Source organism: Heloderma suspectum, chromosome 4, assembly GCF_057233095.1.
Source record: "Heloderma suspectum isolate Gila_16-S chromosome 4, 16-S_ref, whole genome shotgun sequence".
NCBI classification, from domain to species: domain Eukaryota; kingdom Metazoa; phylum Chordata; class Lepidosauria; order Squamata; family Helodermatidae; genus Heloderma; species Heloderma suspectum.
Genome location: NC_139461.1, coordinates 8,496,920 through 8,512,181, shown reverse-complemented (window position 1 = coordinate 8,512,181; position 15,262 = coordinate 8,496,920). Strand labels below are relative to the sequence as shown.

The following is a 15,262-nucleotide window of genomic DNA, read 5'->3' as shown; positions in this document are numbered from 1 at the left end:
TTACCAGTTGTTTTCCGGGCCAAACTCAAGGTGTTGGTTTTGACCTTTAAAACCCTATATGGTTCCGGCCCAGCCTATCTTAAGGAGCGCCTCCAGCAGCACCAGACAGGCCGCTTAACAAGATCAGCCTCGGATGGCCTTCTCTCTGTCCCATCAGCCAGGACAGCTAAACTGGTGGGGACGAGGGAGAGGGCCTTTTCTGTGGTGGCCCCCACTCTGTGGAACTCCCTCCCTAGGGAACTCCGTCATGCCCCCTCTTTAATGAGCTTCCGTCGTGCATTAAAAACGTTGTTCAGGCAGGCATTTGGGTTGGGTTAGGGTATTTTAGAAAATGTTTTTATTGTAGAATTTTATTGTTTTAAACTGTTTTTATTGTATGTTGTACATCGCCCAGAGTGGCTGGGAGACCAGCCAGATGGGCGATTAATAAATTTAATAATAATAATAATATTGTGCATAATTCCCATCTAGCCTTGGGGAATGTGCATATCTTGACTTATTTATTTATTTATTCATTCATTCATTCATTCATTTCATTTCTATACCGCCCAATAGCCGAAGCTCTCTGGGCAGTTCACAAAAATTAAATCCAAGCAACACACAATAAAACAATTTAAAATATACAGAACATTAAAACCACAATATAACAATACAACCACAATAAAACCTAGCAGCAGTGCAGGAGTTTAAAATACAGATTTAAAACAGCAAAGATAAAAATTTAGAAAGCTAAAATGCTAAAATGCCTGGGAAAATAAAAAGGTCTTCACCTGGCGCCAAAAGGAATACAATGTAGGCGCCAGGCGAACCTCACTAGGGAGCTCATTTCACAGCCGGGGTGCCACAGCAGAAAAAGCCCTCCTCCTAGTAGCCACCCGCCTCACTTCCTTTGGCAGGGGCTCACGGAGAAGGGCTGCTGAGGATGATCTTAAGGTCCGGGCAGGCACACATGGGAGGAGGCGATCCTTCAGGTAACCTGGCCCCAAGCCGTTAAGGGCTTTGAATGTTAACACCAGCACTTTGAATCGGGCCCGGAAATGGACTGGCAGCCAGTGCAGCTGGAAAAGTACTGGCGTAATATGAGCTCGCAGGCCAGTGCCTGTTAACAATCTTGCTGCCCTATTTTGGACCAGCTGAAGTTTCCAGACCGTTTTCAAAGGCAGCCCCACGTAACGCATTGCAGTAATCCAGACGAGAAGTTATCAGAGCATGGATAACTGTAGCAAGGCTATCTCTGTCCAGATAAGGGCGTAGTTGGTATACCAGCCTAAGCTGATAAAAAATGCTCCGTGCCACTGAGTTCACCTGTGCCTCAAGTGACAGTTCTGGATCCAAGAGCACCCCCAAACTATGAACCTGATCCTTTAGGGGGAGTGCAACCCCCTCCAGAACAGGTTGAATATCACCTAGCCGGGCAGACAAACCACCCACTAGCAGTACCTCCGTCTTATCTGGATTGAGTTTCAGTTTATTAGCCCTCATCGAGTCCGTTACCGGGCCCAGGCACTGATTCAGAACAGTCACTGCCTCACATGGTTTTGATGTAAAAGAGAGGTAGAGCTGGGTGTCATCTGCATATTGATGGCACCTCAGCCCACACCTCTGGATAACCTCCCCCAGCGGTTTCATGTAGATGTTAAACACCATGGGGGATAAAGTAGAGCCCTGTGGAACCCCATGGCACAATTGCCATGGCACAGAGCAATAATCCCCCAGCACCACCTTCTGGAATCGGCCATCCAAGTAGGAGCGGAACCACTGTAGTGCAGTGCCTCCTACTCCCAACCCAGACAACCTATCCAGAAGGATACCATGGTCGATGGTACCGAAAGCCGCTGAGAGGTCCAGGAGAATCAACAGGGTCACACTCCCCCTGTCCCTCTCCTGGCAGAGGTCATCCCACAGGGCGACCAAGGCAGTTTCCATTTCAAAACCAGGCCTGAAGCCCGATTGAAATACATCTAGATAATCCGTTTCATTCAACAGTGCCTGGAGCTGTCCTACAACCACCCGCTCAAGCACCTTGCCCATGAAGTGGATGTTGGCCACTGGCCTATAATTGTTAACATCCTCTGGGTCCAGGTTAGGCTTTTTCAGGAGTGGTCTAATTACTGCCTCTTTTAAAGCGGCAGGCACCACTCCCTCTCTCAAGGAGGAATTTACAACCTCCTGGACCCAGCCGGACAACCCCTCCTTGTTTGATTTAATAAGCCATGAAGGGCAAGGGTCAAGCACACAAGTGGTCGATCGGACTTGGCCAAGCACCTTGTCCGCATCCTCAGGCCTCAGTAACTGAAACTCATCCAATAAAACTGGACCAGACGGTGCTCTGAACGCCTCTACCAATGGAACTGCATTAATGGTGGTGTCCAATTCATGACGAATCTGAGCGACTTTATCCTCAAAGTGCCGTGCAAACTCGTCACAGCGTGCTACCAAGGGTTCCACCGTCTCTCTCCCTGGCTCAGAATGTAACAGGCCGCGAACCACTCAGAAAAGCTCTGCTGGACGACACTGAGAAGATGCAATGCTGGTGGAAAAGAACTGTCTCTTTGCCACCCTCACCGCCACAGAGTAGGCTCGATAGTGGGCTCTTACCTGTATTCGGTCAGACTCAGCACGAGTTTTCCTCCACCTGCGTTCTAGCTGTCTCCCCTCTTGCTTCATTGCCCTCAGCTCAGGTGTATACCAAGGAGCTGGCCGGGCTCTGCTCAGAGGGAGAGGGCGCTTGGGTGCGATCGTGTCAACCGCCCAAGTCATCTCTGCATTCCACAGAGGCTTCGACAGGAGCACCAGCCATACCAGCAGGAAAATCCCCCAGAGCCCTCTGGAATCCATCGGAATCCATTAATCTCCGGGGGCGGACCATTTTAATAGGTCCCCCACCCTTGCAGAGGGGAAAGGCCGCCAGAAGTCTAAACCTCAGCAGGAAGTGATCTGACCATGACAAAGGGACAGATGTTAATTCCTCCACTTTCAGATCACCATCCTCCTGCCCAGTCGAGAAAACCAGATCAAGCGTGTGTCCTTTTATATGCGTTGGGCCAATGACATGTTGGGACAGCCCCATGGTTGTCATGGCAGCCATGAAGTCCTGAGCCGTCCCGGATACAGCGGCCTCGGCATGGAAGTTGAGATCCCCCAGGACCATCATCCTAGGGGTCCTCAACACCAAGTCCGAGACCACCTCCGTCAGCTCAGGCAGGGAGTCTGATGGGCAGCGGGGTGGGCGGTACACCAACAGAATCCCCAATCTGTCCCGGGTACCCAACACAAGGTACAAACACTCAAGATCTGCGCTCGAATGAGCAGGAAGCCTGGAGAGGGAGATTGAATTCCTATAGACCACGGCAACCCCCCCTCCCCGGCCCTCAAGTCGGTGTTGTTGCTGCACCGAGTACCCAGGAGGGCACAGCTGGGAGAGAGTGACCCCTCCCAGTTCCCCCACCCAGGTCTCAGTAATACATGCCAGGTCAGCCCCCTCATCCACAATCAAATCATGGATGAGGGAGATTTTATTTTGGGCCGACCTGGCATTCAGCAGCAGCACCACCAGACCCGAGGGCAGACTGGTAAGGCTGCCAGGAAACATCAGGTTGGGGGAAGAACCAGAAGAGGGGACAGCTGTAAGGTGTCTAGCCCCTCTTCTCCTCAGCTGGCCTGTTAATCCCCCAACGCCATACCTCCCCCTGCCCGTGACCACAGTTATGGTGGCACCTCTCTGACTCCCTGAGTTGCCCAATAGTCCTCCCAGGCACATATTAAAATGTTAAGATATAAATAGCACAACAGTTTAAAAGAATATAACAGAGATAAAAGAGAACAGCAGCTAAGAAGGAGCAGATAAAGTCCACGTTTGCCCCTTTCCCCTTGTCTTTAAAGCTGCTGCCCTCTGCTGCCGCTATTTGCTGCTGGTATTGTGGCTGCTGGTGTCTCTGGAGAAGCAGGTGGGTAGGTCTTCAGGTCCTACGCGACTCCAAGTGCGACGCTAAGTGCGCACTTAGCATTGCACTTGGTTCAACGCCGAGGCGCACGCCGAGGCGCTGCCTCTGGCAGCCCTGCCTTAAGTACCTGTGGGCAGGGGCAGAAGCAGGACTTCATTTTGCACATTCTCTGTCCATTGGGCATAATCTCCAGTAGGCCTTGGGGAATGTCCATATATCAACTGCATTTTGTATATTCTCCATGCCATATGCAAACATTGTGGTCAGTATGGATAGTGTCTTTGAGAACTGTGCTTATTTTGACAGTTATGTGGACATTCTCTGGCCAATATGCACAGTCTCCAAGGAACACTGGAGAATGTGCATATTTCAGCTTACTTTGGCCATAATTTTGTGATTTGCCCACATAATAAGCATGGTCTCCAAGGACCCTCAGAGAATGTGCAGAAATCAGCAATGTCTAAATGTCTTCCAAGTAGTCTGCAGGATCTGAGGGTCAGCAAAAAACCCATATTTTCTGGGCAGGGCCAGAAGGAAAAGCCATTGTCACTTGACTCTTAATCTTGGTTGTTCCAGATTCTAGTGTATGCAGGGAAAAAAAGAGCATTATGTGGTTTAGGGAGCAATCTTTATGGCCACTAGACACTGTCTAGAGCACCATAGGATATGCTCATTTCTGGGAAGTGACCTAGGATCCCGCCTCGGAGGCAGCACAGAGAAGCCCCATCCTCCACACTCATAAGAGGAGCATGGAGTGACTGAAAAGGAGCAGGGCGGAGGGCATTCCGGGGTGGGGGAGAGTGGAGCTGCACATACGACACATCCAATATGTCGTACAGCAGCTCCCCCAGTCTCCCCCCACCGCTAGACAGCCGAAAACAGCCGTCTAGAAAAAAATAGCAAGGCAGGGGATGCGTGGAGGAAATGATGTGCCCCCCCCCCGTGCCTCTCCTGCCTTGCTTTGGATAGGTGGTTGCCTTCGAGTTTGGAGGCAGCCGCCTATCTATTCTAGTTAGGATTGTGCCCTTAGTGATGCCTTCTGGAGCACACTGCATGCCACAGGAGGGGGAAAGTAGTAGTGCCTGGGGAGGACTGCTGGAGAGGAGATACACTTAGATGCACTGTTGCCACACTCTTAGTGGTTCCATTTTCCTCCTCCCTCTTGTACAGCTGTGTCAAGCATCGACTGGAAACAGAAAGCAAACGAGGGCAATCACCACACTGATCAATACCCTGACAAGGAGCTGGTGGTGCGGCGAGGACAAGACTTTGAGATCTCTCTGAACTTCAAAAAAACCCCACCACCTGCAACAAGCATAACATTTATTGTGTTCACAGGTAAATATATCGTCTTCCTTGCTTTCTCCTCTTCAAAGGGGAAACTGCCCCCTTCTGGAAGGTGGGACTGACCATGCTTCACACCGACCTCCTTTTTCTTGCCTTCCCCACAAATCGCACAGTATGGGGTGTGGCATGGCTGGGCAACTTCTCTGAGCTCTATGTAAAGGGGGCACACAAGGCCATCTTGACAGTGCATTGGCTGCTCAAAAAACATGGCCTGCCCATGCAGAGAAAACTTTTTTCCTTCCTTCCCTTCCTCCTTGTCTTTCTTCCTAGGGTCGACCTCTGCTGAGCAGAAGGCAACACAAGTGGAGTTTGGCATCTCCAGCACATCAGACCCTTGGAGAGCAATCGAGGTCTCTGCTACTGCAACATCCCTGAGTATCTCCATTTCAAGCCCGGTGAATGCTGCCATTGGACGCTACCAGCTAGGAATTAAAAGTGCTGGCAGTACATCCCCCACCAAACTCGGCACTTTTGTGTTGCTCTTTAATCCTTGGTTGTCAGGTACAAAGCATGTCCCATAAGCCACTGTCAGTCTAGCAGTTCAGAATGTAGCCTTCTCCAGGCCCACCGGTGGGATGTGTTGTGTGGGGCGGGGGGGATATTGGAGGTAGGAGAGCTCTGGAGGGAGCAGCATTTTTCGTACGGACGCTCCTCTGCTTCTTCCTCCTGGCCCAGTGCTCTCAATGGCAGGGCATTTCTGAACAAGAAGGGGCTCAGGAGGAAGAAGCATGAAGCCAACACGCCAGAGCAGCAGCAGCAGCCCAGGCAAAAGGGCCCAGGGTGAACAGGATCCAGCAGCAACACTGTCTGTCCCTCCAGCACTCCTGTAGAGTGTTGACTGGTTGACTAGCGCTCTCCTGTAGGGTTTTGACTGGTTCTGACTGAAACCCAGAGCAGATTTACTGCCCTGTGACATCGGAGCCACCAGCCTCCACGGCCCAAGATACTGAACCTGCTATGGACTCCAGCAGCCTCACTCTGGCACAGTTTTCTCTTATTCCCATTTAAAGAGGAAGAATGCTTGTCAGAATCAGCAGGAATATGGCCCCAAACTCATCTCATCTCAGGCTTCTCCTTGCATCGCCCTCCCCTGCACAGCTGTGTTTTCCCCCTCACTTTGCCCCAAGCCTAAAAGGGGGGGGACTTCTTTTTTAATATGCTGGGAAGCAGATGCTCTTGCCTCTCAAAGGAAATTGTTATTGTTATTATTATTATTATTAGTAGTAGTAGTAGTAGTGAATGCAACAACAAAACATGTAAGACGAGGGGTAGGTGGGCACGTATGGGCTTGTGGCATGTTGCACAGGATATCCCAAAAAAGTCTCAGTGGTGGTGACTGAGCAGGTCTCAGCTATGCCACCTTCACAGTAGGGATCTGTTTGGGGGGGTGGAGCTCGAAAAAGTTTCATCAGCTCGCCCCCCCCCCCCGGACTCCGGTCCAACATCTGCCAGCTGGCCTGACACGGCCCGCGCTGGGCTGGACCTGCCAGCAGATTCTCCGCCTTCATATGGCAGCAGGGGTGGGAGGATGAGAGGGGCATGGCACTCCCCTCACATGCTCCATTTTGTGCTCAGCAGGGTCACTGTGCACCAATGTGTCCTTCTTCCTCCCAGAACCCCGAGAGGGAGAAGGGAAGATCTGCACACACAATGACCCTGCTGAGTGCAAATGGCTGCTTTCTCCTGGGAGGAAGAAGGAACCTTTTGCGCACATTGACTCTGCCTCTGTGCGCAAGTCTTTCCTTCTCCCTCCTGGCCCTGGGAGGAAGAAGAAAAGACTCTTGCACATTGCCCCGCTGTGTGTAAATGGCTCCTCCTTCCCCCCAGGGCCCCTGGAGGGATGAGGAACAATTTGTGCACAGTGGGAATGCTGTGGCGGGGAACATCATGCTCCCCCACCCACCCTTCCACCACCATGCCATGCCACCGCTGCCTCTACATCGTGGCAGCAAAAGCATTCCCCACCCCACTCCTCCGCCACACCTCCAGGTTCATGCATTTCAGGGGAGGATCCCCCAGCTTGGCTCACAAGGGCGAGCTGAGCTGGGGGCAGGGCAGGAGTCCGATGGGCCCTGAATGGGCTGGATTCCCACATGCTGGACATCCCTCCTTCAGAGTGCTTGCCTGTGATTTGGCTTTCAGGAGATGACGTGTTCATGGCTCAGGAAGACCAGCGTGCCGAATATGTCCTTTCAGAGTTTGGTTTGCTCTACTGGGGAGATGTCAACAAGATCTTACATATGGGATGGAATTATGGCCAGGCAAGTATAATGTGTTTCATGTGACAGATGGAGAAAACTTTGAGAGATGGGTAGGTGGGTTTGGAAACGAACTCCCCACTAGGGATGGCGGAGAATTTCTCCCCGAAACTTCGGGGGGCTGAGCGCCAACGTGTTCGGCCCCCCGAACAAGTTTTGGGGAGAAATCCTCCGCACCCCCCCCGCCCCCCGCGCCCCCCCCCCGGGACGGGACTTACCTTCACCTAATGTCCCTCCCGGTGGCTGGTCCGGCCGGCGGTTCGGCGGGTGTTCGAGCGAGGCGGGAGCGGCAGCCGGTCTTTCGACCGGCTGCCGCCACCGCCATTGCAATGAAAGAAAGAAAAAAAACGCCCCCTGATAGGCTACGTGACGATTCACGTAGCCTATCACGGCTAGATTTGCAAAGTCAGCCGTGATAGGCTACGTCAATCGTCACGTAGCCTATCACGGGTGACTTTAAAAAAAAAAGAGTGTACGGATAATGGCGGCCCCCATAGGGAGCCGCCATTCCCGTTCCTTACTTGGTGGCTGTAGTCTACGTAAATGTTTATGTAGACTACGGCGAAAATAAGGGCAACGCTATTTGCATTGCCCTTATTTTCGCCGTAGTCTACGTAAACATTTACGTAGACTACAGTGACTAAATAAGGAACGCGAATGGCGGCTCCCTATGGGGGCCGCCATTCGCGTACGCGCTTTTTTTTTTTTTTTAAGTCACCCGTGATAGGCTACGTGACGATTGACGTAGCCTATCACGGCTGACTTTGCAGATCTAGCCGTGATAGGCTACGTGAATCGTCACGTAGCCTATCAGGGGGCTTTTTTTGTTTTGTTTTTTACTTTCGCGTTCGCGGCCGGGCGAGGCGAGGCGCCTCCTCCCCGGCCTGAATTTCGGCTGGGCGAGGCGGGAAGCCTCCCCCCCGGCCTGAATTTCCGCCGGGCGAGGCGGGAAGCCTCCCCCCCCGGCCTGAACTTCGCGGGGGGAGCAGCGAAGCGCCTCCCCCCCCACCGCGAACGGCCTTTGACGACAGGTAAGTGACTTTCGTCCACCCCTACTCCCCACACACAATCAGAAATCTCCAGACTATTACAAACTGAGTCCCACAGACCCTCTAATACTGGCTTACTATAACCCCCCCCAATCAATTTCCTTCCTCCCATTCCCTGATTTCCCACATTTTCTCAAATGTAACAAGTTGTGTAGAGGGGAGGTAAAATGCAGAGGGAGCTAAATCTGAGAACTCTTAAGCTACTATTTGATTGCTGATGTGACTCCAGGGAATATAGCGGAGGAGGGTTTTTTTTTAAAAAAAAAAATCCATCTAAACTCCTTACCAGGAAGTAGGGGGAAAACCATCAGTCTCTGTGTATGCTGAGGAGTGTTCATTTCAGAGACCTGGGAACTGGGAAATTGGCAGAGAAGAGTGGTGGTGATTGGAGAGGAAGGGGCTTACCAGCTAGATCTTAAGAACTTTGAAGAATTATCTGGAGAAGCCAGATACCTTTCTCACAATGTGCCAAAGAAGAAAGAATCAAGATGTGTCACTGATCAAACCCAGAAAACAGCATTTCACTTCAGGAGGCTGGAACTCCTGCCTGGCTAAACCAGAATGTATTTTTAGAAATCTTGTCCAATTTTTCTTGTCTAATATCTTCCTCTGCAAACAGTTTCAAGATGACATTCTGAATATTTGCCTTTCCATGCTGGACCGGAGCAAAAGCTACCGCAAGGACCCAGTTGCTGATGTGCAACTCCGAAATGACCCCAGATATATTGGACGGGTGCTCAGTGCCACGGTAAGGAAAGGCTTGCATGAGTCACTCTTTTCACACAACACTCACCTTCTTTCCTGCCTCTTTAGCACCATTCCTGATCCACAAATAGTAGGTTAAGGAGAACTGAACAAAAATAAGGAATCATGTGTGTTGCTGTGAGGTATGTGTACTTGCTACGGGGGGTGGGGATTTCCTTATCCCTGATGGCTGCGATTTCTCCAAGGCCTCCAGAAGTCAGTGAGACAGGGAAATGGACTAGATCAGATGGCTAGCTGTACGTGCTCATCCCCTGGGAAGTTGAAGTAAGTTGTTGCAGGACTGTGTGTCAATGAGATGTACTGCTTTCTTTACAAGAGAGGCACTTTTTGTCTGGATTTGCACAACAAATGAAGAACAAGTCTGGAAAGTTCCCCCTCACTTTCACCCTCAGGTCAGCTCTGCATATCTTGCCTTTTTGCCAGGTCAACTCTCACACGGATGGCAGTGGAGTGATGGAGGGGAACTGGAGAGGACCTTTCAAGGATAAGGAATGTCCAAACAGATGGACAGGAAGTGTGAAAATCCTGAAGAAATGGAAGAGGTCTGGATTTAAACCTGTCAAGTATGGGCAATGCTGGGTCTTCGGGGGAATCATGACCACAGGTATGTCTGCTTGGAAATGTATGGACACCTGCTATGACTGTGCACTGCCGGACATGGTGCTAAGAAAAGAAATCTGCTCAAGAACAGTGGGTCAAAGTGGAAGGCAAGGCAGTGGAGGCTTGCATGCTTTGTGACATCTAGTTAACAGACACACCACAGATGGCGGACATGGAACATGCATTTCATCTGGAGGAAATGGATGGATGGGCATAAAGGGCACTATGGAACTTCTGTTTCTTGGTCATATGCATGCCTCCATCTGGGAATGTTTAGTGTCCCCAGGAAGAAAAGCAATCACAAAGTCTCCTCTAATGGCTTCTTAGACTGGCCTACCCATGCCACAAGAGGCACCCCAGAGATTCAGTCCATGGAGCTGATCCTGGTGCTGCCACCTAAAACCAGTAGATTGTTAGGGTGGAGAGGAATGAGACAGGTGGGGAATGCAGATCATTTGGCCTAGAGGGTCAGCTGCAGTGGGATGGTTGCAGAAGGGTGGTGTGAACTGCCCAAAGTGTGAACTGCCCGAAGAGAGCTTTGGCTATTGGGCAGTATAGAAATGCAATAAATAGGGCTGTGCATGGACCCCCTGTTTCTCTTTGGATGCCTCTTCGGGCTCCATCCTCTTTGCTTCAGATTCGGATCTGAAGCAAGATTCAGATATCCGAATCGTTTAGATATGACGTTTTCCCATTGATTTGCATTGGAAAATAGAAACAGCCATAACTTTTTTTCAGATTTCATGATAAATATATGGAATTTGGGGACCTGTCCACCCCCATGGGGGGTGGGGGGATTCCACCTGCCAAATTCCAGACAGTGTGGCCCAGTAGGTTTTGTATGAGGGGCACATGAAATTAGATTTTTTCAACAAAATCTCTCAAAGAGAAGAGCTAAAGCTTTTCACACTGTTTCTACAGAAGTGCATGACATTTGGGAACCTCCCAGCCCCCATGGAGGGGATTACACCTGCCACATTTCAGACAGTTTAGCCCAGTAGTTTTTGTGCTCAGCGGAGTTAAAATATGCTGTTCTCAGAAACTCAAACCAAAGGGCATAAAGGGATAATCAGACAAGGTGTTTAAGTGGTGATTAGGAGGAGGTCACTGTCCCTAATCTCTGCTGTAGGTTTCTTTGAAATGCAAATAACTCCTCTCCCCTAGTTCTACTAAATTTGGTAATCTGGGGCCAGATAAACTTGGCATCCAAGCTATGGACTGCCAATTTGCCATCTTGGACTTAAGAGATGGTTGATTCATGCAACTGCCCTGTGGTAAACATTTGCTGGATTTCTAAAGTCTGGGCAACTGAATGTGCCTAGCTCCATCTTTTCTAAATCCATATAACTTCCTTCTCACTCACTCTCTCAAGTACTCTGTTAGATTGTAACAGTAGGGATGTTGGCGAAATCTGCAATGTATTCAAGACCCCGAAGATGCCTCATATTGGACTTACTTGCTTTGCCACACACTGGAGTATCATTTAAATAATAGATGTAGTGCTTTGCCCACTGTATTTTGAAATGTGGATGCATGTAGTGCTTTGCTTGACCACAACACAAGCACACATAGAGAGGAACAAAGAGGAAAAGCAAAGCAAATACAGAACTATGTACAAGCAAAGAAAAGAGTTAACGTTTTATTTTTTTAGGGAAAACATATCGAGTTCAAAAATGGGAAGGGAAGGAATACAGGAAATGAGAAGGGGGGGAGCCAAGAACAAGGAAAGGAACGTCCTTTTTGAACTTATTTTGTTCAAAAGGCTAAACTTACTTTGTGTCGTTTAGTCCTCCGATGTTTCGGGATTCCAGCTCGCACTGTCACCAACTTCAATTCTGGCCATGATGGAAACAATGATCTGATTTTGGATATATACTTTGACAGTGACGGAAACCATCTGAGCAGGGGCCCTGACAGCATCTGGTAATTCCTCCTGACTCTCCCTCTCTGTAGCATACCGAGAGCTGCTAAGCGCTCAGATTGACTGAGCTTCTGCACAAAAAAGAAAGGCCAGAAAGAGGGAGGGAGGCACTGCAGATGTAGGCACAGATTCCTGCTCCTGGACAAACATGGCTCTCTCTGTCCTTTCCCCAGCTGCACTTCTCCGCTGCTCTTGGAAGTACCTCTGATGAGCTTCTCCTTGCCAGACAGGCATTTGCCGCCAGGAATCCTCCCTTTCCTTCCTGTCCCATTCCCATATGCAGCCCCTCTGCAACTTCTTCTGCATTGCCCTGGACAGAGCACAGCTGTTGCTCTGTTACTGTCTCACAATTGCAGTGGTTTTCTGCCTCCTTCCACTACAACCTCTCACCCTACCCCCCTCAACCATCTACTCTTCAGCTCATTCAGAGTGGCCATGCATTTCCTGCTCCTGCTGAAGATACATATGTGCCTCTCTTTCCTGAAGGGCCTTGCCAGCCACCTTTTGCATGGGGCGCTTCATCTTTGTTGCCTTCCGCATTAATGATATGATGTCTCCAGTGGGGGTTGGGGGCACCTCTGTTCCAGGAAGTCAATTGTAATTGAGGTGGCTACCTTCTCCCAATGAAGCATACATGTAAAATGTGTTCTATGCCTGAGACAAACACATTATTTAGGTAGATACACCATAGAGCCCGAATTCTCCATGGCTCACCATCACATGTTTGCATAGTGGCAAACGCTTATTTAATGCTGTGACACAATATTGCCCCCTGTGCAGAAATGGAATCTTTCCTCTGAAGGGATGGCTTCACTGCAGATGTGAGTGCAGAAGTGCCCACCCAGCTACAGCAAGCACACACTGACTTTGGGGCCACATATGTGCCTGGAAGCCCCCTCTCCCTCTCCTCTGGAGGAGCATGCCATGGAGAAACTGGGCACTGACAGATGGGCAGAAGCGGCACTCCGCCGTTGTCTCCTTGCCAGCCTTCACACCAAGTTTCTTGATTCTTGGTTGCAGGAACTTCCACGTGTGGAATGAAAGCTGGTGTGTCCGATCTGACCTTGGCTCCTCATACAACGGGTGGCAAATACTGGATGCAACTCCACAAGAGAGAAGTGAAGGTACAAGAGCTGACAGCTGGGGGAGTTGGCGTGTGTTATCCAAGAATGTCAGAGTTAGACGTCAGAGGTCATCCATGCTGGGAACTTCACTATTTTTCACAATAGCTGCAGGAACTGCCACCAAGGCCACTTGGGGGCATTTCCTAGGCTGGGCGGGGGAAGCTCTCTTCTACTCCCTCCCACCCACACCCAGCCTAGCAACACTGCTGTGTACCTGACTCAGCTGGAGGCCTTTGGGGGCCTCTCCTCCCCATGCCCCCCTATACCATTGAAGCAAGGCCACATCAGTCAATCACCAAGTCACCAGGTGGGGAAATTTCAACAGGCTCACTTGGTCCTTGGAGCTGGGTGGATCTCCTTCTCATCATTGCAAGAGTGCTCTGCTCTACTCAGTGCTGCTAGGGATGTACGAAAACCACTTACCTTTCCACGGATTATGTTTATGGGGGGGGAGGCAATCCGTCCCTCCCCCTGGAATCCTCGATGGGGGGGAGGCGATCCGTTCCTCCCCCCCGGAATCCTCGAATGGCCGGCTATGCTCCATGGCGGCTCCGCGGAGCAGCTGGCCAGGACCAGGCCAGAGCCGTCCGCAGTCAGATTTCCAGCCGCAGAGGGCTCTGGGTAAAAAAAGGGGGGAAAAACGTGTATGCAAATGGCGGCTACGGCCGCCGCCATTTGCATTCCTTTTTTTTGGCCGTCTTAGTCTACGTAAATATTTACGTAGACTATTATGGCGAAAATAAAGGGGAACGCAAATAGCGTTCCAGCAACATCCAGACAGCCACAGGTCCCCACCCCTGGATTAAATAATAGGAAGTGAGGGGTAGGAGTAAGTAGGACATCACCACAGCATCAGCAGGAGGGCTCCCCAAAGATCTTTATTGGGGTTGGTACTGTTTAATTTATTCATGAATGCTCTGGAGTTAGGGGCAAGCCGTGTGATGGCCAGGTTTGCAGATGACACCAAATTATTTTTCAGGATGGTGAAACCCCAGGAAGACTGTAAGGTCCCCCCAAATCATCTCTTCAAACTGAATGAATCGGCGATAAAATTGTGTAGATAACTGGAGTTCAGCACAGGATCTCTAGTGGTGAGGGAAGTAACTATCAGAGGTGGCCAGAGCAAAGTGCCCCTTCCTCCATTTCACAGTGACTGGCCAGAGCTGCTCCTACCTGACCGTCGCTCCTGGCTGCTGCCAACTTCCAGCCGAGGCTTCTCTTCTTCACCCCAAGTTCCCTTCCCTCCCCACACTGCACTTGCCTCTCTGTTCTTCTTTCCCTTTGCTAGGGGGCAGTTCTTGCACTTCCCTCTCCATCCAGCCACCGCCACACTCCTCAGTCATTCCTGGCTCAGCTTTCCCTTCCATTCCCCCTCCTGCCTTAGCTCTGCCTTTTCAACTCTGTCTAAGGCCCACGTTGCTTGAAAAGCTGCAGCTGGGGCATTTCTCCACAGCCAGCTGGAGTGGAGGGGTGAGCCGTCCTAGCTTGTTTCCTGCAGCCATTTCCCCTATTTAGAGCCATGCAGGGCCAGCGGGTCCCAGAGCTTAGGCACATTAATGTCTGGGATTTTTCCCCACGTGTAGTGAAGCCACTCGTTTAGAGGACTTTTACAGGGGACACACTGGACATGCCATAAACTGTTGCAGTGTAGAGTTGCATCCCCCCTCTCCCTGGATTTCCACCCCACCCCCCATCAGCATCCTGTGTCCACTGAGCACACTCAATCCACATTGGGGGTTTTGGGGGATTCCCCCAGTTAGAGTCTTTCTCTCAAAGGTTTTGCGTACTGCGGCAAACCTTGAGGTTCTTCCAACTCTGTTGATGCCTCCCTCTTGGGCTTGGGTGGTGCTGTTTTGGCTACATATGGAGTAGCATTTGGAGAACTGAGTTTGCTGTTAGTGTACATCACTAAACACATTCATGGAGGATTTTTTAAAAGAAAAATCCAGGCTTATTGACCACAGTACCAAAATGAAACTTCCATGTTCAGAAGCACTGTACCTCTGAGCCCCAGGTGCTGGAGGATGAATAGTGGGAGAGAGCCGACACTGAGGGGCATTATGCTTCCTCTGAACAAGGAGGCTGCATGCAGATGCAGGTATCATTGCTATTGCAGCCATTGATGGATCCCGATCTTTCAGAGACGTGTGTAGTTCTTATTTAAAACCATGTAAGATACTGGCCGTTATTACAAATCCTATTTGATAAATGTGAAGCCGACAATCCTCATTATATGACAAACCGTTATTTGGTC

The 15,262-nt window shown here is 50.4% G+C and overlaps 1 protein-coding gene across 1 annotated transcript in view; it reads left to right on the top strand.

The window, feature by feature from the left end:
- Positions 1-15,262, top strand: part of LOC146346522 (protein-glutamine gamma-glutamyltransferase E-like) — a 37,040-nt gene that overhangs the window by 10,192 nt on the left and 11,586 nt on the right. Inside the window, exons 3-9 of the mRNA XM_084851411.1 lie at positions 5,115-5,282; positions 5,562-5,792; positions 7,434-7,552; positions 9,218-9,346; positions 9,787-9,967; positions 11,751-11,886; positions 12,905-13,008. Of these exons, the coding sequence (XP_084707537.1) occupies positions 5,115-5,282; positions 5,562-5,792; positions 7,434-7,552; positions 9,218-9,346; positions 9,787-9,967; positions 11,751-11,886; positions 12,905-13,008 (1,068 nt within the window). The remainder of the gene's footprint in view (positions 1-5,114; positions 5,283-5,561; positions 5,793-7,433; positions 7,553-9,217; positions 9,347-9,786; positions 9,968-11,750; positions 11,887-12,904; positions 13,009-15,262) is intronic.